The 23,868-nt window shown below is 41.8% G+C and overlaps 1 protein-coding gene and 1 pseudogene across 1 annotated transcript; one reads left to right on the top strand and one right to left on the bottom strand.

The window, feature by feature from the left end:
* The window catches only part of LOC125091479 (60S ribosomal protein L17-like), a 22,011-nt pseudogene extending 6,594 nt beyond the window's left edge, over positions 1 to 15,417 (bottom strand).
* On the top strand, positions 14,419 to 23,868 carry LOC125091287 (rho-related GTP-binding protein RhoG-like). The gene is made up of 3 exons (XM_047714754.1): positions 14,419 to 14,754; positions 20,093 to 20,190; positions 20,375 to 23,868. The coding sequence occupies exons 2-3, from the start codon at positions 20,179 to 20,181 to the stop codon at positions 20,963 to 20,965; spliced, it is 603 nt and encodes a 200-aa protein (XP_047570710.1). The 5' UTR covers positions 14,419 to 14,754; positions 20,093 to 20,178; the 3' UTR covers positions 20,966 to 23,868.

The raw sequence follows: 23,868 nt of genomic DNA, 5'->3' as shown, positions 1-23,868 counted from the left end.
AGCCACAGGATATCAGATTGGATAAAAAAGCAAGACCCATCCATATGCTGTCTACTTGAGACTCATTTTAGACCTAAAGTCACCTCCTGATTGAAAGTGAGGGCATAGAGAACCGTTTGTCAGGCATAACTGACAACAAAAGAAAGCTGGGGTAGCAATCCTTATAGCAGACAAATTATATTTTATTTTTTTAAAGATTTTATTTATTCATTTGACAGAGAGAGAGAGAGCAACCACAAGCAGGGGGAGAAGACAAGTGAGAGGGAGAAGCAGACTCTCCACCGACCAGGGAGCCTGATGCAGGGCTTGATCCCAGGACCCTGGGATCATGACCTGAGCTGAAGGCAGATGCTTAACAGACTGAGCCACCTAGATGCCCCAGATAAATTATATTTTAAACAAAAGACTATATACTAAGGGATGAAGAGTGTCATACTTAAAGGGACTATCCAGCAAGAAGATGTAACAATTATAAACATTTATGCTTGTAACTTGGGAGCAGACAAGCATATAAATCCATTAATAACAAAATTAAAGAAACACATTGATGATAATATAATAATAGCAGGGGACTTCAACACCCCACTCACAGCAATGGATAGATCATCTAAGCAGAAGATCAACAAGGAAACAAGGGCTTTGAAAGACACACTGGAGCAGATGGACTTCACTGATATATACAGAGCATTCCATCCTAAACCAACAGAATACACATTCTTCTCTAGTGTACATGGAATATTCTCCAGAATAGATCACATACTGGGTCACAAATCAGGTCTCAACTATTACCAACTATTACCATTATTTATTTATTTGACAGAGAGAGATCACAAGTAGACAGCGAGGCAGGCAGAGGGAGAGGGGGAGGCAGGCTCCCTGCTGAGAAGAGAGCTCGATGTGGGGCTCGATCCCAGGACCCTGAGACCATGACCTGAGCTGAAGGCAGAGGCTTAACTGACTAAGCCACCCAGGTGCCCCAGCCACATCAACTTCTTGCTAGACACGTCTCCAAAGGCAAGGGAAACAAGAGCAAAAATGAACTATTAGGACTTCATCAAGATAAAAAGCTTCTGAACAGCAAAGAAGAGGTCAACAATGCTAAAATGCAACCTAAAGAATGGGAGAAGATATTTGCAAATGACATATCAGATAAAAGACTAGTATCCAAGATCTATAAAGAACTTATCAAATTCAACACCCAAAAAACAATCCAGTCAAGAAATGAGCAGAGGACATGAACAGACATTTCTGCAAAGACTTACAAATAGCCAACAGACACATGAAAAAATGCTCAATCAACATCACTCGGCATCAGGGAAATACAAATCAAAACCACAATGAGGGGCGACTGGGTGGCTCAGTGGGTTAAAGCCTCTGCCTTCAGCTCAGGTCATGATTCCAGGGTCCTGGGATCGAGCCCCCACATCCGGCTCTCTGCTCAGCAGGGAGCCTGCTTCCTTCCTCTCTCTCTGCCTTTCTGCCTACTGTGATCTCTGTCTGTCAAATAAATAAATAAATAAATAAATAAATAAATAAAATCTTAAAAAAAATCAGCATGTAAAAAACCACAATGAATTATCGCCTCACAGCAGTAAGAATGGCTAAAATTAACAAGTCAGGAAACAACAAATGCTGTTGAGGATGCAGGGAAGGTGGAACTCTCTGACACTGTTGGTGGGAATGTAAGCTGGTACAGCCACTCTGGAAATCAGTATGGAAGTTCCTCAAAAAGTTAAAAACAGAGCTACCCTATAACCCAGCATGTGCACTACTAGGTCTTTACGCAAAGGATACAAATGTTGTGATCTGAAGGGGAACCACCCTTGCATCCTGGGAGTAAATCCAACTTGATCGTGGTGAATAATTAAAAAAATTTTTTTTAGTAATCTCTACACCCAATGTGGGGCTAGAACTCATTATCCCAAGATTAAAAGTCTCATACTCTTCTGACCGAGACAGCAGGTGCCCCATGAATGAGCTTTTAATGTATTGTTGGATTCAGTTGGCTAATATTTTTTGAGAATTTTTGCATCTATGTTCATTGGAGATATTGGCCTGTAGTTCTCTTTTTTTGTAGTGTTTTTATCTGGTTTTGGTATCTGGGTTGTGCATGACTTGTAGAATGAATTTTTGAAGTTTTCCTTCCTCTTCTGTTTTTTGGAGTCTATTTATTTTCTTTATGCCTTATCTGCTCTATGCTGCCTTTGTTGGTAGTGTGCCATTGTGATTTCCTTCTTTCCTTTTTGGAGTATTTTAAAGTTATTTTCTTACTAGTTACCTTGAGGATTACAGTTAACATTTTAAATTTATAACAATCTAGTTTGAATAATAGCACCTTAGTGTCTTTTTAAAAAGTTTATTTATTTAAGTAATCTCTATACCCAAATGTGGGACTCGAACTCAAAACCCCAAGATCAACAGTCGCATGATCCACTGACTGAGCCAACCAGACACCCTAAAACCAGTTTAATTTCAATAGTATACAAATACTCTGTTCCCATCCCCATCTCTGCCCCTTCATTATTATTGTCACAAATTACATCTTTATACACTGTAGACCCATTAACATAGATTTCCAATTATGTTTTATGCATTTGCCTATGAGATCATATGGGAAAAATAAGTAATAAACCATACCAAAGTACAATAATACTGCCTTTTGTATTTACTTATATAATTGCATTTTCCAGTGTCCTTTATTATTTCTTTTAGCTTCAAGTTATTGCCCAGTTTCCCTTCATTCCAGACCAAAATTCTCCCTGTAGCTTCTCGTAGGTTAGGTCTATTGGCAATAAACTCCTTCAGTTTTTGTTTTTCTGGAAATGTTTTCATTCATCCTTCATTTATAAAGGATAGTCTTGCTGGATGTAGAATTCTTGGTTTCCATTTTTTTCCTTCAGAATTTTAAACATATCCTACTGCCTTAAGGCCTACATAGTTTCTGAGGCAAAATCAGCCATTAGTCTTATTGAGGTTCCCTTGTTCATGATCAGTCACTTCTCTCTTGCTACTTTAAAAATTCTTTTTGGGGTGCCTGGGTGGCTCAGTGGGTTAAGCCTCTGCCTTCAGCTGAGGTCATGATCTCAGGGTCCTGGGATCGAGTCCCGCATCGGGCTCTCTGCTCAGCAGGGAACCTGCTTCCTCCTCTCTCTCTGCTTGCCTCTCTGCCTACTTGTGATCTCTCTCTGTTAAATAAATAAATAAAATCTTAAAAAAATTTTTTTTTAAATTCTTTTTTCGTCTTTGGGTTTCAATGACTTGACAATATTGTGTCTTGATATTGAAGTTTGAATTTGTCCTGTGTGGCATTTGTTGAGCTTCGTAGACATATATATTCATGTGTTTACTCAAATTTGGGACAAATTTGGCTATTTTTTTAATGTATTTATTTCTGCCTTCTCTCTCTTTTTTCCTTCTGGGACTCCTATGTGTACTGTGGTACATTTGGTGATGTCCCACAGGTCCCTCAGGCTCTGTTCATTTTTCATCACTCTTTTTTCTTTTTCCTTAGATGATTTTAGTGGTCTCATCTTATTCTTAATTTTTATATATTTATTTGGCAGAGAGAGAGAGAGAGCACGAGAGAGCACAAGCAGGGGGAGCAGCGGAGGGAGAGGGAGAAGCAGGCTCCTAACTGAGCAGGGAGCACGATATGGGATTCGATCCCAGGACCCTGGAATCACGACCTGAGACAAAGACAGGCACTTAACTGACTGAGCCACCTAGGCACCCCAGTGGTCTCATCTTAAAGTTTGTTGGTCTTCTGCCTTTTCATGTCTTGCCTCTTGTACGTTTCATGTTGGACCCTGGTGAGTTTTTTCATTTCAGTTATTGCATTTTTCAGTTCCAGAATTTCAGTTTAGTTCTTTTTTGTAATTTCTGTCTTTTATTGATATCATCATTAAAAAAATACATTGTTAACTTGATTTCATTTAATTCTTATCCATGGTTTCTTTGAGCTTACTGGATATATATAAAACTGTTTATTTAATATCATTGGCTAGTAATTCCAATGTCTGGGCTTCCTCTTTCAAATCTTCTTTTCCCTATGACTGGGTCATACTTCCATGTTTATTTGTATATTTTGTAAATTTTTTGAGAACTGGACATTTTGAGTATTACTATTGTGGTAACTCTGACATTTAATTCTCCACTCCCCTGGGACTGATGAATCTTGCTTGTTGAGTCTTAGAGCCATCTATTTATGACTTTTGTGAACTCTTTTTGGAAAACGTGTATTATTTGTTGTACATGGGCACTGATGTTTCTGTTCTGTTATCTCTGAGGTCAGCCAGTAACCTGACAAAGATTTCTTTAAATTTCTCTGTCTCTAAAAGCGGAAAAGAAGCAAAACCCCTCCAAAGATCCAAGTACTGTTTCTTTAAATCTCTTGTAAGCTGCTTTAGCCAATGCGGACGGAAACAATGGTCAGCCTCTGTGCCAGCCTCTCAGCCCTCAAAAATGGCAAACCACATAATTCTGATACGTGGAGGACAGTGCCTTTATTGCCCACTCAAGCTTCAGGAAGCTGCGCCAGGAACTGTCCCCTTATGTACCTGCCTCAGTGCTGGGGGATAGATAGCAACTGCTGGGTAAAAGGCCAACATTTCAAGCAATTCACCAAAACTTTATAAGCCTTTTTATCAAGCTCTCCCATGGACTCTGCAGGAATTTAACTAGAGTCCATAGTTCCAAAATTGTTACTTTCAGCCAGTTTCTGCCAACTCAATAATTGTTTAGGAGGATGGTTGGATTCCTAGAGCTTCCTACTCTGTCATCTTCCATGACATCTGGATGGTATTATTCTACTCCTTGGAATTTATTACTATTTTCTTGTAGCCTAGTACATGATCAATTTGGTAAGTGTTCTACAGCCTTTGAGAAGAATGTGTAGTCTATTTTGGGGTGCAAATTTCTACACAAATCTATTAAATCTGACAAATCTACATCCTTACTTAGTTTGGCTCTTTGTATCCGTCAGTCTGAGAATGGTATGTCTCCGGCCATGATTTTGTCTCTGTACTGTCTTGTATTTATAAATAGTTTTTACTTATGTTTCACTACTATCTTGCTCTGTATGAAAACTTCAATGACAGCTATAACTTCCTTGTTGTTCAATTGTGCCCTTTGGCCAGTTTAAACAAATGGTACCTTTCTTGCACCACTTAACACCCTTTGTCTTGAATTCTACTTTATCCTATGTTAATATTCCCATTTCTGCTTTTTTAAAGTTTATTTGTTTATTAATCTTTACACCCGACATGGAGCTTGAACTCAAGACCCTGATATCAAGAGTTTTCTGACTGAGCCAGGCACCCCCTCCATTTCTGCCTTTTTAAAAATCCTATTTGCCTGATGAGGTTTTTTTTTTAAGATTTTATTTATTTTTTTTTTGACAGAGAGAGATCACAAGTAGGCAGAGAGGCAGGCAGAGAGAGAGAGAGAGAGAGAGAGAGAAGCAGGCTCCCCGCTGAGCAGAGAACCCGATGCGGGGCTCGATCCCAGGACCCTGAGATCATGACCTGAGCCGAAGGCAGTGGCTTAACCTACTGAGCCACCCAGGCGCCCCTTGCCTGATGAGTTTTTATCCCTTTATTTTCAACACTCCTGTGTCATTTTGTTTTAGGTTTACCTCCTGTAAATAATAAATAATTGGATTTCTTTTAATTTTTTTTTTAAAGTTTCTGTTCATTTATTTGAGAGAGAGAGAGAGCAGGAGGATGAGCCAGGGGGAGGGGGAGAAGGACAGAGGGAGAGGGAGAGGCCTGACACAGGATTCAATCCCAGGACTCTGGGATTGAGATTTGTGTTGAAGCCACCCAGGTACCCCTGGATTTTTTTAAGTAGGCTTCAATGCCCAATGTGGGGGTTGAACTCATGACCCTGAGATCAAGAGTTGCATGCTCTGCCTACTGAGCCAGCCATTGGATTTTTTTAAAACTCATTTTTCAGGGGTACCTGGTGGGGCTCAGTTGGTTAAGCCACAGACTTTTATTTTTTTAATTTGAATTCAAGTAATTAACATATAGTGTACTACTGGTTTCAGGGCTAGAGTTCAGTGATTCATCAGTCTTACATAATACACAGTGCTCATTACATCACCTGCCCTCCTTAATGTCTATCACCCAGTTACCCCTCCCTCACTCCCTCCCCTCCAGCAACCCTCAGTTTGTTTCCTATAGTTAAGAGTCCCTGGGGCATCTGGGTGTCTCAGTGGGTTAAGCCTCTGCCTTTGGCTCAGGTCATGATCCCAGGGTCCTGGGATCCAGCCCCACATCGGGCTCCCTGCTCAGTGGTGAGCCTGTTTCCTCCTTCTCCCTCTGCCTACCACTCTGCCTACTTATGCTATCTCTCTGTCAAATAAATAAATTAAATATTAAAAAATAAAAGAGTCTCTAATGGTTTTTCTCCCTCTCTGATTTCATCTTGCTTTATTTTCCCCTCCCTTCCCCTATGATCCTTTGTTTCTTAAATTCCACATATGAGGGGCACCTGGGTGGCTCAGTGGGTTAAAGCCTCTGCTTTTAGCTCAGGTCTCAGAGTCCTGGGATCGAGCCCCGCATCGGGCTCTCTGCTCAGCAGGGAGCCTGCTTCCCTCTCTCTCTCTCTGCCTGCCTCTCTGCCTGCTTGTGATCTGTCAAATAAATAAATAAATAAATCTTTAAAAAAATTCCACATATGAGTGCAATCATATGATAATTGTCTTTCTCTGATTGACTTATTTCGCTGGGCATAATACCCTCTAGTTCCACCTACATCATTGCAAATGGCATGATTTCATCTGTTTTTGTTGAATGAGTAGTATTCCATTGTATATATATATCACATCATCTTTGTCCATTCATGTTGATGGACATCTGGGCTCTTTCCATAGTTTGGCTATTGTGGACATTGCTGCTATGAACATTGGGGTGCAGGTGCCCCTTCAGATCACTACATTTGTATCTTTGGGGTAAATACCTAGTAGTGCAATTGCTGGGTCATAAGGTAGCTCTTTTTTTTTTTTTTTAACTTTTTGAGGAACCTCCATACTGTTTTCCAGAGTGGCTGCACCAGCTTGCATTCCCATCAACAGTGTGGGAGGGTTCCCTTTCCCTGCATCCTCCCCAACATCTGTTGTTCCCTGTCTTGTTAATTTGAGCCATTCTGACTGGTGTGAGGTGGTATCTCATTGTGGTTTTGATTTGTATTTCCCTGATGCCGAGTGATGTTGAGCACTTTTTCATGTATCTGTTGGCCAATTGTATGTCTTCTTTGGAGAAATGTCTGTTCATGTCTTCTGCCCATTTCTTGATTGAATTATTTGTTCTACAGCTTTTGCGAAGTTTCTAAAGGTGTAAGAGAATACACAAGTTAAAAATTTTCCTCTTGGGGCGCCTGGGTGGCTCAGTGGGTTAAAGCCTCCCAGTGTCCTGGGATCGAGCCCCGCATCAGGCTCTCTGCTCAGCGGGAGCCTGCTTCCTCCCCTCTCTCTGCCTGCCTTTCTGCCTACTTGTGATCTCTGTCTGTCAAATAAATAAATAAAATCTTTAAAAATAAATAAATAAATAAATAAATAAATAAAATCTTTAAAAATTTTTTTCCTCTCACTGTTACTACCAAGCTATACAGGTTCTTTTTCTAGGAAACAACTAAAGTTATCAGTTTCTTACATATCTTATCAAAGATATTCTTTGCATATACAAACAAGTATTCCTAGCCTTTCCTTTTATTTTTTTCTTATTCAAATGATAGCATACTATTCTTATGTTCTGAATCTTACTTTTATCTTAACAACGTATCTTTGATGTCATTCCAAACTATCCATTTTTAAGCCTTTTATTGTGGAAATTTTTAAACATATAGAAAGGAAAAAGAATAATATAATGAACCCCCATGTACCCATCATCCAGTCCAAAATAATTAACATCCTGTTATTATTATTTTATATATCCCTTTCACTTATTAAGATTTCACTGGCATGTTTTATTTTATTTTAATTAATTATTATTATTGTTTTGCTGGAGCATTTTATTTAAAAAAATGATTTTTATTAACATATAATGTATTATTTGCCCCAGGGGCACAGGTCTGTGAATCATCAGGCTTACACATTTCACAGCACTCACGATAGCCCATACCCTCCCCTTGCTGGAGCATTTTAAAGCATATTTTAGGCATCATTTTTAAGAATTTGGGCTCAGAAGATGAAGGCTTTAAAAAAATACAACCATAATACCATTATCATACTCAGTAAAATATATAATTTCTCAGCATCATCAAATACTTAGTCTGTGCATAGTTTTCTGTTAGTATCTAAAAAATGTTTTGTTTCATGGTTGCCAATCTAAGGATATTTTTACTGACAATTTCAGAAGATCTGCCACTTCCACTCCTTGTTTCCCTTGAATTCTTTTTCCTATTTGACACTGTTAACTATTCCTTACAACTTTAAAAGCTAGATATTCTTCTGTTCTAAATCCTTTTTTCGGGGTGCCTGGGTAGCTCAATGGGTTACAGCCTCTGCCTTCAGCTCAGGTCATGATCCCAGGGTCCTGGAATCGAGCCCCGCATCGAGCTCTCTGCTTAGCGGGGAGCCTGCTTCCTCCGCTCTCTCTCTCTGCCTGCGTCTCTGCCTACCTGTGATCTCTGTCTGTCAAATAAATTTTTAAAAATTGAAATCCTTTTCTTCTATTTTCTCTTTTTAAAAAAATTTTATTGACATATAATATATTATTTGATTCAAGGGTACAGGTCTGTGAATCATTAGTCTTACACAATTCACAGCACTCACCATAGCACATACCCTCCCCAATGTCCATAACCCAGCCACCCTCTCCTTACCCCCAGCATCCCCCATCTATTTTTTTCTTGGTTCCTCTATTTCCTCCTACCTTTATCTTTGAGGCCCAGTGTTAAAACTCTTTTCTCTTTTTCTCTAACGTCCTTTCTTTAAAAAAAAAAAAAAAGAGAGAGAGAGAGACCATGAGCAGGGGGAGAGGCAGGGTAGAGGGAGATGGAGAGGGACAAGCAGACTCTCCACTGAACAACACTGAGCCTGTTTCGGGGCTTGATCCCAGGACCCTGAGATCGTGACCTGAGCCAAAGTCAGATGCTTAATCAACTGAGCCACCCAGGCACCCCTAACTTCTCTTCTTTTAAGTAATAATCCACATTATTATTTCAGTTATCACCTTTGCTGATGACTTTTGTCTCCAGTCCAAGCCTCTCATCCAAACATAGGTTCTGTAACTGCCTAGAGGACACCTCTGAATAAAAAACCCTTTGTAAACTCAAAATGAAACTATCTAAAATGGAACTTATCTTTCTCTTCAAATAACTTTCTTCATTGTTTGATTTCTGATAATGGCAACTTCATTCTCCCTGTTCCTAATCTTAACATCCAAGTTATTTCTAAACTGTAATTCTCTTTCATCCCCCTTATTCAGTTAGTTAGCAAGTACTATTGAGTCTTCCTTTGTAGTGTCTCTAGCTTCTCTCCAGTCTCACTGTTATTCCCTAAAACCTAATCACAGATGTTCACATAGGTAAATTAGCTACCATTCAGCATTATGCTAGAAATCCTAACCAATGCAGTGAAATGAGAAATCAAAATAAGAGATATAAATATTGGCAACAAAAGCTATAACACATAAAAATACAGGTAATGATCTCTTACACAGGAGAGGACCAAAAAAGCACTAAGCATAAAAGAAAAACTTGAATATATCAAAATTAAAAACTTCTATTTCAGAAAATGATACACAAGCCACAGAATGGAAGAAAGTATCACAAGACATATGTCTGACAAAAGATTTTTTAAAAGATTTATTTATTTATTTATTTATCTTAGAGAAAGAGAGCGAGCATGAGCAGGGGCAAGGGATAGAAGGGAGGGAGAAGGAGACTCCCTGATGAGCAGGGATTTCTCTACGTGGGACTCGATCCCAGAACTCTGGGATCATGACCTGAGCCAAAAGGCAGATGCTTAACCAACTGAGCCACCCAGGCGCCCCAACATTGTCAATATACTAAAAAATCATTTAGTTGCGCATTTAAAATGGGTGAACTTATGATGTATAAATTTTTACCCCAATAAAGCTGTTTTAAAAAGATAATTACCCATTTGGGCCAGCAATCACATTCATATTTCCCTAAATGAACTGAAAATTCACGACCACACAAAATCCTGCACTTAGATGTTTATGGTGCTTTATTCGTAATTGCCAAATCTTGGAAGCAACCAAGACGTCCTTCAGAAGGTGAATATATAAATAAATTGTGGTACATCCAGACAATACAATATTATTCACTAAAAAGAAATGAGGCATCAAGCCATAAAAAGACATGGAAGAACTTCAAATGCACATTACTAAAGGGAAACAGCCAATCTGAGAAGTCTACATATTGTATGATTCCAACTATATGGCATTCTGGAAAAGGCAAAACTATGGAGACAATAAAAAGATCCGTGCTTGCCAGCGATTGTAGGGAGAGGGGAATGAATAGGCAGACCACAGGGTTTTTAGGACAGTGTAACTATTCTGTATGCTGTTATAAGAGTGGATATATGCCATTGTATATTTCTCAAAACTCATTGGATATACAACACCAAGAGTGAACTCTAAGATAGACAGTGGACTTTGGATAGTAACAGTGTGTCAACATAGGTTCATCAGTTACAACAAATGTGCTACTCTGGCCGGTGTGGGATTTTGAGATAGCCTAGGCTCTGCCTCTGTGGGGTCAGGAGATAAATGGAAATTCTCTGTAATTCCTGTTTAATTTGCTGTACCTAAAACTGCTCTAAAAAAAAATAAAGCCTATTGGGGTGCCTGGCTGGCTCAGTTGGTAGAGCATGTGATTCTTGATCTTGGGGTCGTGAGTTCAAGTCCCACACTGGGGGCAGAGCTTACATAAAAAAATTCTATGGACTCTGAAAAACAATCTGAAGGGTTTGAAGAGGTGGGGAGGTGGGAGGTTTGGGGAACCAGGTGGTGGGTATTAGAGAGGGCACAGATTGCATGGAGCACTGGGTGTGGTACAAAAACAATGAATACTGTTATGCTGAAAATAAATTTAAAAATGTTTATTAAAAAATTTCTAAATAAAAGTCTGTTAAAAATGAACCATTGGGGCACCTGGATGGCTCAGTTGGTTAAGTGTCTGCCTTTGGCTTGGGTCATGATCCCGGGGCTTGGAATTGAGTCCTGCATGGGGCTCCCTGCTCCGTGGGGAGCTTGCTTCTCCCTCTGCCTGCCAATGTCCTGCTTGTGCTCTCTCTGTCAAATAAATTCTAAAACCTTTAAAAATTAACTGTTTATAGGGCCTTTGGGTGGCTCAGTTGGTTGAGCATCTGACTCTTGGTTTCGTTTCAGGTCATGATCTCCTGGGTCATGGGATCGAGCCTTGCACCAGGCTCCATGCTCAGGGGAGTCTGATAAAAGATTTCCCCCCTCTGCTCCTCCCCCGACTCATGCACACACACACTCTCTCTTTTTCTAAAATAAATAAATCTTTAAAAAATTTAACTGTTTAGGGGCGCCTGGGTGGCTCAGATGGTTAAGTAGCTGCCTTTGACTCAGGTCATGATCCCAGGGTCATGGGATCAAGCTCCGCATCGGGCTCCCTGCTCAGTGGAGAGCCTGCTTCTCCCTCTCCCTCTGCCTGCTGCTCTGCATACTTGTGCGCTCTCTCTCTCTCTCTTTCTTTCTCTCTCTCTCTCTCTATATATATATATAAATTTAACTGTTTAAACAAAAAAATAGTAACAGTGCATTGTGGGGTAAAAGTAAAATGCATAACAATAGTGTAAAGTCCAAGAAGAGAGAAATGGATGTACACTAATGTAAGTACATAACAACATATAACTCTACATGAAGTGGTATAATAACACTTGAAGGTAGACTGGTAGGTTATGGTTGTACATAATAAACCTATAAGATGTAACAAAACAGAGATGTGAAGCTAATAAGCCAATAAGGAGATAAAAGTGAAATTAAAATAATATTGATTAATCCAAAAGAAGGTAGGAAAAAAAGAGGAAAAAGAGAACCAAGAAGAGATGGGACAAATGGAAAACAAGAGAACATAACAATTCTATATATGTGTGCATATAATAATAATACAAGAGCTTCAGAATACATGAATCAAAAATTGACAAACTGCAAGAAAAACTAGACAAATCTGCAGTTCTAGTCAGATTTCAATACCCTTCTCTCAGTAATCAATAGAACGAGGAACCATAAAATTAGTGAGGATACAGAAGAAGTGAACAATACTATCAACCAAATTGACCCCATTGACATTTTTAGAACACTCCACCCAATAACAACAAAATATATATTCTTTTCAAGTGCACGTGGAGTATTTATCAGGGTAGACCATATTCTAGGCCACAAAAAAAGTCTAAATGAATTCAAAACGGTCAAGTCATACCAAGTATATTCTCTAAAAAAATGGAGTCAAATTACACACCAAAAACCAAAAGATCTCTGGAAAATCCTCAAATATTTGAAAATGAAACAATCCACTTCTAGATGTCCCATGGGTCAAAGAAGAAATCAAAAGAGAAATTAGAAAATATTTTGAACCAGGGGCACCTGGGTGGCTCAGTGGGGTAAAGCCTCTGCCTTCGGCTTGGGTCGTGATCCCAGGGTCCTAGGATCAAGCCCTGCATCGGGCTCTCTGCTCAGCAGGGAGCCTACTTCCCTTCCTCTCTTTCTGCCTGCCTCTCAGCCTACTTGTGATCTGTCAAATAAATAAATAAATAAATAAATAAAATCTTTAATTTAAAAAAAAAAGAAAATACTTTGAACCGAATAAAGATGAAACCACACAATAATTTATGGCATTCTGCTAAAGAAGTATTTAGGGGGTAATTTTTAAAAATATTTTTTATTTATTTATTTTGAGAGAGAGAGAGCCAGGTGAGGGCTGGAGAGAGGGGCAGAGAGAGAGTGAGAGAATCTTAAGCAGGCTCCTCTACCCTCAGCGCAGAGCTTGATGAGGGGCTTGAACTCGTGACCCTGAGATCACGACCTAAGCCAAAATCAAGAGCTTAATCCACTGAGCCACCTAGGTAGGTGCCCCTTAGCAAGCAGTTTTTATACACTAGAAACCTATATTAGAACAGAAGAAATGGGGGCGCCTGGGTGGCTTAGCGGGTTAAAGCCTCTGTCTTCGGATCAGGTCATGATCCCAGGGTCATGGGATCGAGCCCCGCATGGGGCTGTCTGCTCAGCGGGGAGCCTGCTTCCTCCTCTCTCTGCCTGCCTCTCTGCCTACTTGTAATCTCTGTCTGTGAAATAAATAAATAAATAAAATCTTAAAAAAAAAGAACAGAAGAAATGTCTCAAAACAATGACTTCAGCTTTCACTTCAGTAAAAACAAGAGCAAATAAAATTCAAAGGAAAAAAATAATGAAGATCAAAGTGGAAATCAGTGAACTAGAAAATAACAAAGAAAACCAGATTCTTGTAAGCCAGTATTCATAGCACCATTATTCACAATAGTCAAAAGTTGGAAAAAAAAACCCAAAATGTCCATCAATAAATGAATGGTAGCTAGAAAAGTCAAATTCATGGAGACAGAAAATTGGTTTCCAGGGGCTGGAGGCAGGGGGAAATGAGGAGTTCTTGCTTAATGGGTACAGAGTTTTCTGTTAGAGATGATGAAAAAAGTTTTGGAAATATCAGTGGTGATGCTTTGCACAACACTGTGAATGTACTTAATGCCCCTGAATTTTACACTTGAAAATGGGTAAAAGGGCAAATTTTGTTATGCAGTTACCACAATTTAAAGAAATTAATAAGGTAACACAAAAAACACATTGAACTGTACGAAAAATGTTTTTTTAAAGATTCTACTTATTTACTTGGCAGAGAGAGATCACAAGTAGGCAGAGAGGCAGGCAGAGAGAGTGGAGGAAGCAGGCTCCCCGCCGAGCAGAGAGCCGGATGTGGCACTCGATCCCAGGACCTGAGCCCAAGGCGGAGGCTTAACCCACTGAGCCACCCAGGCGCCCGAACCGTACAAACATTTTAAATTTTTTAATTTTTAAGCAATCTCGACACCCAAGGCAGGGGTGGAAATTACAACCCCGAGATCAGGAGTCACATGCTCTACTGACAGCTAGACAGGGACCCCTGAACAGTACAATTTCAATGAGTGAATTGTGCGGTATATGAATTTATATCTCCATAAAGCCGCTAAAAAAGGAGTGCATACTGTATGATCCCACTTACAGAAAACTCCAGAAAATGCAAATTAATATGGTGACTGAAAGTAACCCTAATTCGCTCACTCCTTCATTTTCTTTTATCGCCTCCATTTTTTCCTAATACTTCAGTTTCCTGCCTGCCTCCTTACGTCAGGGCTGGTCTTGAGGAGGAAACCGGGGTCTGGGGAGGAAGGGGCGGCCTCCCTCACTTTGGCAAGGGAAAGAGGAGCCTTGGGGACCTCTGCACCGGGTAACCGTCTTGGGGGTCCGCACCTGGGGGCCGGATCCAAGTACTCCTCGTTAGTTACTCCAAGGGATAGTCGGTCTAGAAGCCTGTAAGTCGGAGACAGTGAGGCTGGCGCTAAGACTCCACTTCCCAGGAGGCGTCGGGGCACCCAGCGGAGGCTGCGCCTGACGACGGGGGTGGGACTCGGTAGCTGCCCGGATGTGGCGCCGAGCTCGCCGCGCCTGCCCACCCCCGCCACAGTCGCGCTGGGAGGCTCTGCCCGCTGTAGTCAACAGCGGTGGAAGACGACGGCTTTTGCTTTGCCAGGTAATCTTTATGGAGACTCCCCGCCCCCAGCGCTCCCGCACCGCCCTCCCCTTTATCCCCCACACTTTTCGTGAGTCTCCCCAGCCCCGGAGGCTTGCGTGAGTCTGTGAGCCATTCCCGAGATGGAAGGCATTGGACGGTGGGATGAAGTATATGCTTATGGAGGAGACTGAGCCCGCTCCCGCTCTTGCTACTTGCGAATCCCAGGTGGGGCAGCGCTCTGTCCCAGGCTCAGGAGTCCCTAGGAAGTGCTGGAACCAAGTAGGCCTGGTGGTGAAGGATGCGAAGGAAGTGCCGAGCGGGCTTGTGGAGCTATTGCTGGGTCACTACCCCTGCGTCTCTGGTTAAGTTTCCAGTCGCGGGGTAGTCTTCCCCTGGCTCGGATTTGGGGAGTGTTCACATGGCTTCCTTCGGCTTCAAGAGTCCCAAAGCCTTTGGCTGGACCTGACCAAAGAAGGCAGTCTCCGGTGTGAGAAAGCTGCCGGTGTTTAGTAGAGGAACTAAGTTGTGTGAGAGTAATAGATACAGATTGGGGGGTCTTCTGCTGAATTGTCTTGGTTCCAGAGAGTTACAGCGTGATTTCAAGTGCATTAGACTCAGACTTACCAAGAGGGTGAGACCTGGAGGAGAATGTGCTAGAAACAGTAATCCTTTGAGCTGCATTCTTGTCTTGACTGTTACTGGGTCTTTTACACTAACCTAGGAAAAAATTGACTCCTACGCAGACTGTACATGTGAAGAAGGATACTTTGTCAGAAGAGATGGGAAGACTTAGAAGAAACTAATTCCAGTTTACTGTGAATGGTTGGGAAGGGAACTTTCTGAGGGTGCTGGTTTCTGCAGCACCAGCCCTCTCCCAGTTTCCAAACTTAAAGGCATACCTAAAGATCTCTGACTTGCTCTGATGTCTGCTTCCTGGAGCTACTGTGAAGCTTAAATAAGATATGTAAAAGTATTTGGCACAATGCCTATAATCTCTCATTTTTAAGTTTCCCTTTGCTTCCCTACAGCAACTTTTTTCCCCTGTGAGCCATACATCATTTTGTATTATTGTTTGCCTTTTCGTTTAAGTCCTGCCTTTCCCACAAGATTGTAAGCTTCTAGCAGTCTTTCTCTTTACGCTTTTTTGAGTCCTTTCTAGCAGTTCGTTGCCCATAGGAGTACTCGGGAAAATGTAGATAGTGGTGGTGATGAGGAGGGCAAAGCTGTAGGTGATCCGTGACAGGACTCCATTGTGCTAGATCCCGAGGCTGAGATAAACAAGCTTTTCTCATTTGCCTTTCTTTTATGACCCCTACCTTCTCTCAGAGCTCCAAACCCTTTAAAAATACTTTTATTTTTAGTATTTTAAACCATTTTAAAATATTCATTACAGTAGTGTTAACTATATATGTATTGCTATGCAGTAGATCTCTAGAATTTTTCATCTTGGCAAACTAAAACTTTCATTTGAAAGATTTTATTTATTTGAGAGAGTATGTAAGCCTGTGAGCATGAGTGGGGGAGGGCCAGAGGGACAAGCAGATGCCCCATTGACCATGGACCCACCCCCCTCAATATGAGCCTCAATCCCAGGACCCTGAGATCATGACCTGAGCAGAAATCAAGAGTTAGATGCTTAACATACTGAGTCACCCAGGCACCCTGCAAAACTGAAACTTTGTCACCGTTAAACAGTTCTCCATTAGGGTGCCTGAGTGGCTCAGTCGGTTAAGTGTCTGACTCTTGATTTTGGCTCAAGTCATGATCTCATGGGTCGTGGGATAGAGCCCTGCGTCAGGCTCCATGCTCAGCAGGGACTCTGCTTGAAGATTCTCTCTCTCTGCCCTTCCTCCTATTCTTTCTTTCTCTCTAAAATAATTTTTTTAAAAAACCCTCCCCATTTCCCCTCCCCCAGCCCTGGCAACTACCATTCTACTTTCTGTTTTTATGTGTTTGACTACTGTATATACCTTATGTAAGTGGAATCATGCAGTATATGGCTGTCTATGTGATTTCACTTAGCGTATGTCCTCAAGTTTCATCCACGTTGTAGTGTATGAAGAGTTCCTTCTCTCTCTCTCTCTTTTTTTTAAGTAGGCACCATGCCCAGTGTGGGGCTTGAACTCATGACCCTGAGATCAAGAATCGCATGCTCTACCGATTGAGCCAGCCAGGTGCTCCAAGATTTCCTTCTTTTTCAGGTTGAATAATATACAACATATATATATATATATATATATTTTTTTTTTTTTTTTTTTTTTTTTTTTTTCTTTATGTGTTCATCTGTTGATGGTCTTTAGGTTGCTTCCACCTCCTGGCTCTTGTGCATTGTGTTGCAATGAACATTGGTGTACAAATATCGCTTTGAGATCCTGTTTTTAATTCTTTTAGATATATTTTTAGTATATTTAAACTTTTTAACTGTGGATAATTCCAAACATACACATAAGTAAATAACATGCTGAACATGTGGGACATGTGGGCTGAGTAAATGAGTCAGGTGCTTGTACAAAGTAGCCCCCCAAACTTTGATAGAGAGTTTGCTATGGGTGAGGATGTCCTGGGTTTTGTTTCAGACCTGGAATGTTCTAGCTGCCCTTCATCATCTAGTCCCTCAGCCATAATCAGTGTGGCTTGAGTGCCCATCTGCAGACCATATATACCAGAAGGGTTAGTAGATATAAACAAGCAGAAACAAGTGTAGATGCCTTTTCCTAGTTATTGAGATGAGGAGCTGAGAATTTGGGGTGCGAAGTGGTCTTTGGGTCTAAGAGTTTGGTCTGGTTCGGGAACCCCCTCAGTTGCACAGTTGTCCTGAAAGCAGTCACTTTGAACAGAGATGTTGGCTACTGGATGATAAAGGATAGCAGGCTGGGAAGGTGAGTTGTTCATATAGGAATTGCTACAGGAATTCAGAGGAGAAAGAAGTTAATCCAGACTGGGAAAATCAAGGAAGGCTATTCTCAAAGAATGTGCTGGTGACTTTACCCTTTTCCCATTAACCTTGTATGTTTGATCCTTATGCCTCTTCCTAGGTGGAAAAATATAGGGCTGATGGTCAGTGAATACTAAAGATGAATTATACTCCGGACTTTTAGCTGTGGGACCTGTGCTAATGAAGGCTTTAGGTGGAATGCCTTGTGGGTCAGAATTGGCTGTGTGGGAAGAGAGCTACCTCTAGTGGGCCTGTGTGAAGCATACTCAGAAGGCCAACTTTTCTCTTTCCTTTTTTGTTTTTTTTTTTTTTTTAAGATTTAACTTAATTTATTTCTTAGAGTGAGAGAGAAAGAGAGAGCATAAGCAGAGGGGAGAGTCAGAGGGAGAGGGAGAAGCAGGGTCCCCGCTGAGCAGGGAGCCTGATGCAGGACTTGATCCCAGGACCCCAAGATCATGACCTGAGCCAAAGGCAGACTCTTAACCCACTGAGCCACCCAGGTGCCCTGAAGGCCAACTTCTCTTTACTCTGACTGAAAATAAGATGTTTTGTTTTGTCTGTGATATGGGCCTAATCTAGACCTTAGCTGATATGACAATAGAGGGGCGCCTGGCTGGCTCAGTCAGTTAAGCGTCTGCTTTTGGCTCAGGTTGTGATCCTGGAATCTCAAGATGGAGTTCCACATCGGGCTTCCCACAGGGAGCCTGCTTCTCCCTCTGCCCTTCATACTGCTAGTGCTCTTTCTTGTGCGCGCACATGCGCTCTCTCTCTCTCCTTTTCTCTCCAATAAATAAATAAAGAAAAAGACAACAGGATGAGGGATGTATCTATTCCCCCAAATTCCTAAGGTGAGAAACTAATTGATTCTCAATTTTTTTTTAAGATTTTATTTATTTATTTGACAGACAGAGATCACATGTAGGCAGAGAGGCAGGCAGAGAGAGAGAGAGGAGGAAGCAGGCTTTCCACTGAGCAGAGAGCCTGATGCGGGGCTCGATCCCAGGACCCTGAGATCATGACCTGAGCCGAAGGCAGAGGCTTTAACCCACTGAGCCACCCAGGTGCCCCGATTCTCAATTTTTAAAGAAGATTTTATTTATTTGAGAGTCGGGGGGAGAGAGAGAGAGCGAGAGCACAAGAGGGGGGAGGGTCAAAGGGAGAAGCAGACTCCCTGCTGAGCTGGGAGCCCAATGTGGGACTGGATCCTGGGACTCTAGGATCATGACCTGAGCCAAAGGCAGTCGCTTAACTGAGCCATCCAGGCGCCCTCAGTTTTTTTTTTCTATAATCAAATACTTATGACAGTTTATCCCCTTTCCTCCATGTTCCGACACGTGAAGTTAATGCTATCAGGATCAGGTCTGAAATTAGTGCAGTAGTTAAGCTAAAGGAAATGGAGTGCTCTGGGGGCACTGACAGGGTAGGGCGGTGATAGGGTTTTAAAATGGGGTATAAATGTGGGAGCTCATAGTAAACACGCTTCTTGGAGGTCACCTATGCCTTACCGTTAACTCTCAAATGCTTGATTCCTGAAGAAGTAAAAGAGAAAGTATGGTGGTGGTATGACTAATGGTTTTGCTCAGATAAGGTAGGAAGGGATGAGATCTGTGGTTTGTCTAGCACTGTAATCACATCACAGAACTTTTGCCTTCCCCAGAACAGTACAAGAATTATTACGAAGTCATAGTAGTTTCGAATGCTTAATGAGTACTTTCTGTGTGACAGGCACTAATAAGTACTACACAAACATTCTTTCCCATAAGCCATGGGTGAAGCGCTTGCTGAAGTTGACAAAGTTTAGAAAAAGAAAGGACTGGTTTTGGACTCCAGGTGGCCTGACATCAGAGCCTGGACTCTTTACTCTGGGAGGCTAAGTCTGACGGGCCTACCTTTCTCCAATTTTAGGACATCACTGTCAGGAACAGGGATTGCTTTGCTGGGTCTATAGCCACAGACCCAAAGTCAGAGCCATATTTCTTTTGTTTCAACCTTTAGACCCTCCTTTCTACATCAGTGTGTTTTTTAAAAGACATATTTATTTATTTGAGAGGGAGAGAGAGAGAGAGAACATGTGCACGCATGAGCGGGAGGGGCAGAGGGAGAGGGAATTTCAAGCAGAGTCTGTGCTGAGCACAGAGCCCAATGCAGGGCTCCATACCATGACCCTGAGATCACAGCCTGAGCTGAAACCAAGAGTCAGATGCCTAACCGATTGTGCCACCTGGGTGTACCAACATCAGTGCTATTTTAAAAATTAGTTTCCATTTGCTGAGCACCTACTATGTTTTAGCACCTTTGATAGAGTATAGCCAGACCCGACAAAAATAAAACAGAAATACCTATGTATGTGAATGGTTTTTAATCTTTTTGGGCTCACAGCCTTTTTAACAATCTGATGACAGTTTTGGATCTTCTTTCCAGAAAAATTCACTTATGTACCTACACATAATATCGCATACTTCAGAGGCGGCTTCTAGGACCTACTGAAGTTTATCCTCTAGCAGTCCATGGACTCCATGGTAAGAACTCTTGTCCTATGTACTCTTTCTCAGCTGACTCTTCTGTGGTGTTAAGGGGATGGTCAGTGGGTGGGGGGGGGTCTTACCTCCTCTCTTTCTCCTCAGAGAGAAATGTTGATAAAGCTTAGGCTCCCCAAATGAACCAAGCATCTGTGAATGTTCTTTCTTTCTCTATTGCACTTAGGACTCCAAAGAAAGAATGCAGACAATCAAATGTGTGGTTGTAGGAGATGGGGCTGTAGGTAAGACCTGCCTCCTCATCAGTTACACAACGAATGCCTTTCCTGAGGAGTATATCCCCACCGTCTTTGATAACTATAGTGCCCAGACATCTGTGGATGGCCAGATCGTCAGCCTGAACCTGTGGGACACAGCTGGCCAAGAGGAGTATGACCGACTGCGAACGCTGTCCTACCCCCAGACCAATATCTTTGTCATTTGTTTTTCCATTGGCAACCCATCCTCGTATGCCAATGTGAGGCATAAGTGGCACCCTGAGGTCTCCCATCATTGCCCCAATGTGCCTGTTCTGCTGGTAGGTACCAAGAGAGACCTGCGGGATGACATTGAGACAGTGAAGAAGCTGAAGGAACAGAGCCTAGTGCCCACAACTCCTCAGCAAGGCACTTCCCTGGCTAAGCAGGTGGGGGCTGTGAAGTATCTAGAATGTTCAGCCCTGATGCAGTATGGGGTGCATGAGGTATTTTCAGAAGCTGTCCGGGCTGTGCTTTACCCTGCCACAAAGAAGAACACCAAGAAGTGTGTCCTTTTATAGCTTTTGGGGTGCTATTTGGGGACTGCACCGAAGGGGGAATAAGAGTGATTCCTTTGATAGCATTGAACAATGCCAGCATGAGCCATTTGTCTCTTTTCCTAGAAACCCTAGACTCCAGGTTATCGGGCTTTTGGAGGAACAAAGACAGCCTCGTTTGTACATGGTTGCTGTGAAATTTGGTCTGAACCTTTTGGAGGAAGTTTGGGGGGAAAGAGGGAGAGAGAGAGAGACTGACTTTTACCTCTGATTTAGCTTTCCTAGCTGTATTTACCATTGAGCAAGTGCCTCACAGAAGGACAAGTTTCTACAGTTTCGAAAGCATTGCCTTAAACTTTCTGATATAGTAATTTTGGAAAACCATTTTATGTGTGACACCTGGGTGTTCCCAGTGTCGACATGTGTTCTTCCCATTCTGGAGATGGGACATGTTTGCAAAAACGGTTAAGCAGCATTTCTTGAAGTTCTGGAAGATACTAATCAATGTTCCTTAACAAGGTTCTATGGTCAAGTAAGTCAGGAACCAGTGGGGTTTTTTTAAGTGTTTATTTAAATTCCAGTTAGTTAACAAACTGTGATATTAGTTTCAGGTGTACAATTTAGTGATTCAGCACTTCCGTACAACACGTGGTGCTCATCATAAGTGTCCTTTAATCCCCATCACCTATTTACTCCAGCCTTCCTCCTTTTGGTAACCAGTGATTTAAATAAAGCTGAACAGGTTCCTCTACCGGAGGGATTTATAACTTTTAGTAAGTGGGCAACATTTCTCAAATTTATTTCACTGAATTTTTTTTTTTTTTTTTTGCTTCCACGCAACACCTGTTAACCTCTCTGGAAACACAGTTTCAGAGATGTTGGATTAAGAGGAACTAGAAATTCCCAAAGAGGCTGTGAAAAAAAAGTATAATGTGGTCCTGTTCTTTTTGTTGTTTCCCTCTTTATGCCTTTGAGAGGAATGTTTATCAGCCATGGACTTGTTACTGGCTCCTCTTCCGCCCTTAGGTGTTGGGTTTGGCACTTAGTCATGCTAGCGCATTGGATGTGGGGTCTGATGGTCAGATCTGTTTTTAGATTATGATAGCACTATGGGCCTTGTGATGTGGAATTAATCCCCCATAAAGCTGTGTCCCTGAGGCCTCTGTGAGGCGCCTTTTTTCTGTCAGCTTCTGCTTTAGGGAAAGACCACTGAAGGTTAACCCCATCAACCAACCAACCAACCAAAATATTCTGCCAGTCGTTATCAGGGAGTTGTGTGATTCTTCTCAGTGTCCTGCCTTGCTCTCTTCCTATTCCTCCCTCCTCTGTACCGTGTGTGTATGTTTGTGTGTGTTTTCAGTCCTGGTTGCCTTTTGAGGTCTTTTAGTTGCTCAAAGAAAGTTGGAGTATATTGGATTTCCAGACCCTGGGGCTGTCAACATTGGTAGGGATTTTGCCGGAGTTGCTCAGCCTGCCCTGCGGTGGTAGGAGTCACATTCTTTACCCTACTAAGCCTGTTTCTCCTTATTCTTTCTAGTTGTATTTTTTACCTTCCTCCTTTGATATGGAAGGAAAACTTCCTTCTCCACCTGGCAGATAGTGGTTAACGACTCCACTGGGCACATATCCTCCTACCCTGTCAAAATAAGCAGTGGATCTTTGAGAATTTGGGAAATGGAGTTAAAAGAATCACCTAGCTACTTCTGTGGCGAATGAAGTGTCTGTGATTTGCTCTGGGGTGGTCTCACTGTTGCTCTTTGACAATATATGATCACATTAGAGCTCAGGTTAACTGAGCCTCCTGGACAGGGTTGCCAGGTAAAAGAGAGTAGTTTTTGTTTGTTTGTTTGTTTTTTACAAATAATTTTTTAGTGTAAGTATGTACCATACAGTATTTGGGAATAGATTAAAAAATTATTTGCTCTTTATCTGAAATTCAAATTTAATGGGACATCCTGTATTTCTCTTTGCTAAATCTGGCACCCCTATTCTTGGAGGATTGGAAAGCTGGAGGTCAGGCAGATACCAAGTATTGTTAGAAAGGAAAAGGTTACATAAGCTCACTGTTCCTCCTCCTTTTCTTCTGGTTTTCCTTTCCCTCACCATGGGCTAAAGTGTTCTGTTTTGCTTTTCCTGTATCACTGCACTCTCCTCTTCATACAGTAATTCATTGGTGTGTATTTCTACACCATCATCTAAGGCTGTGGAGGATCCAGGGTGGATAGCATTGTCTGGTAGATGTCTTCTCAGTTTCAACGTACTGTATCTGTTTCTGGTGTGTGACCTAGGGCCTCCTGTTGCAGGGGCTGTAGGAGCTCTGTATGAACAGGGTGTTAACTGGAAGAGGGTGAGGGTGGCCCTCCTTAACTAAGGCCCAATAGCACTTTGGAAAGTGGGGCTCTATTATCATAGTGTGGGGACTCTAAGAGTCAACTGGCCTGTTGGCAGGTGTACCAACTGCTGTGTGTAGTCCCTGAGTTTTCTCATGGGCGGCCAGATGAAGCACCTATTGCTTGAGTGTGTTCCAGTCTCAGGATGTTTGGACTGATGCTGCCTGAGGTCCTTACGGACTTCATGGTTGAAAGGGGCTAGAAACACAGCTGTCACCTATGTCTCTGGGAACTTTCCATAGCTACTGAAATCTTTTTAACTGACTTTTAATTTAATAGTGCCTCCTACTCCCGCTTTGTCTGGGAAGATCTCAAATGTAAGCCTGGGCTTGGTTTGGTCAAACTTGCATCCTTTAATGAAGGGAGGTATGATCCATAAGTCTGAGAGTATGGTTTTGTATTGGACTGACTCGATGGTCCTACATACACTGACATCTTGATTTTTATACTTAAAAATAATTTGTATGATGACTAACATACTAATATCACTTTAAAATTGTTCATAATGAATGGCAATAAACTTTTCTGATTTCACTG

Source organism: Lutra lutra, chromosome X, assembly GCF_902655055.1.
Source record: "Lutra lutra chromosome X, mLutLut1.2, whole genome shotgun sequence".
NCBI lineage: Eukaryota > Metazoa > Chordata > Mammalia > Carnivora > Mustelidae > Lutra > Lutra lutra.
Note: the sequence above shows the minus strand (reverse complement) of the source record. Positions and strands in the feature narration are given on the sequence as shown.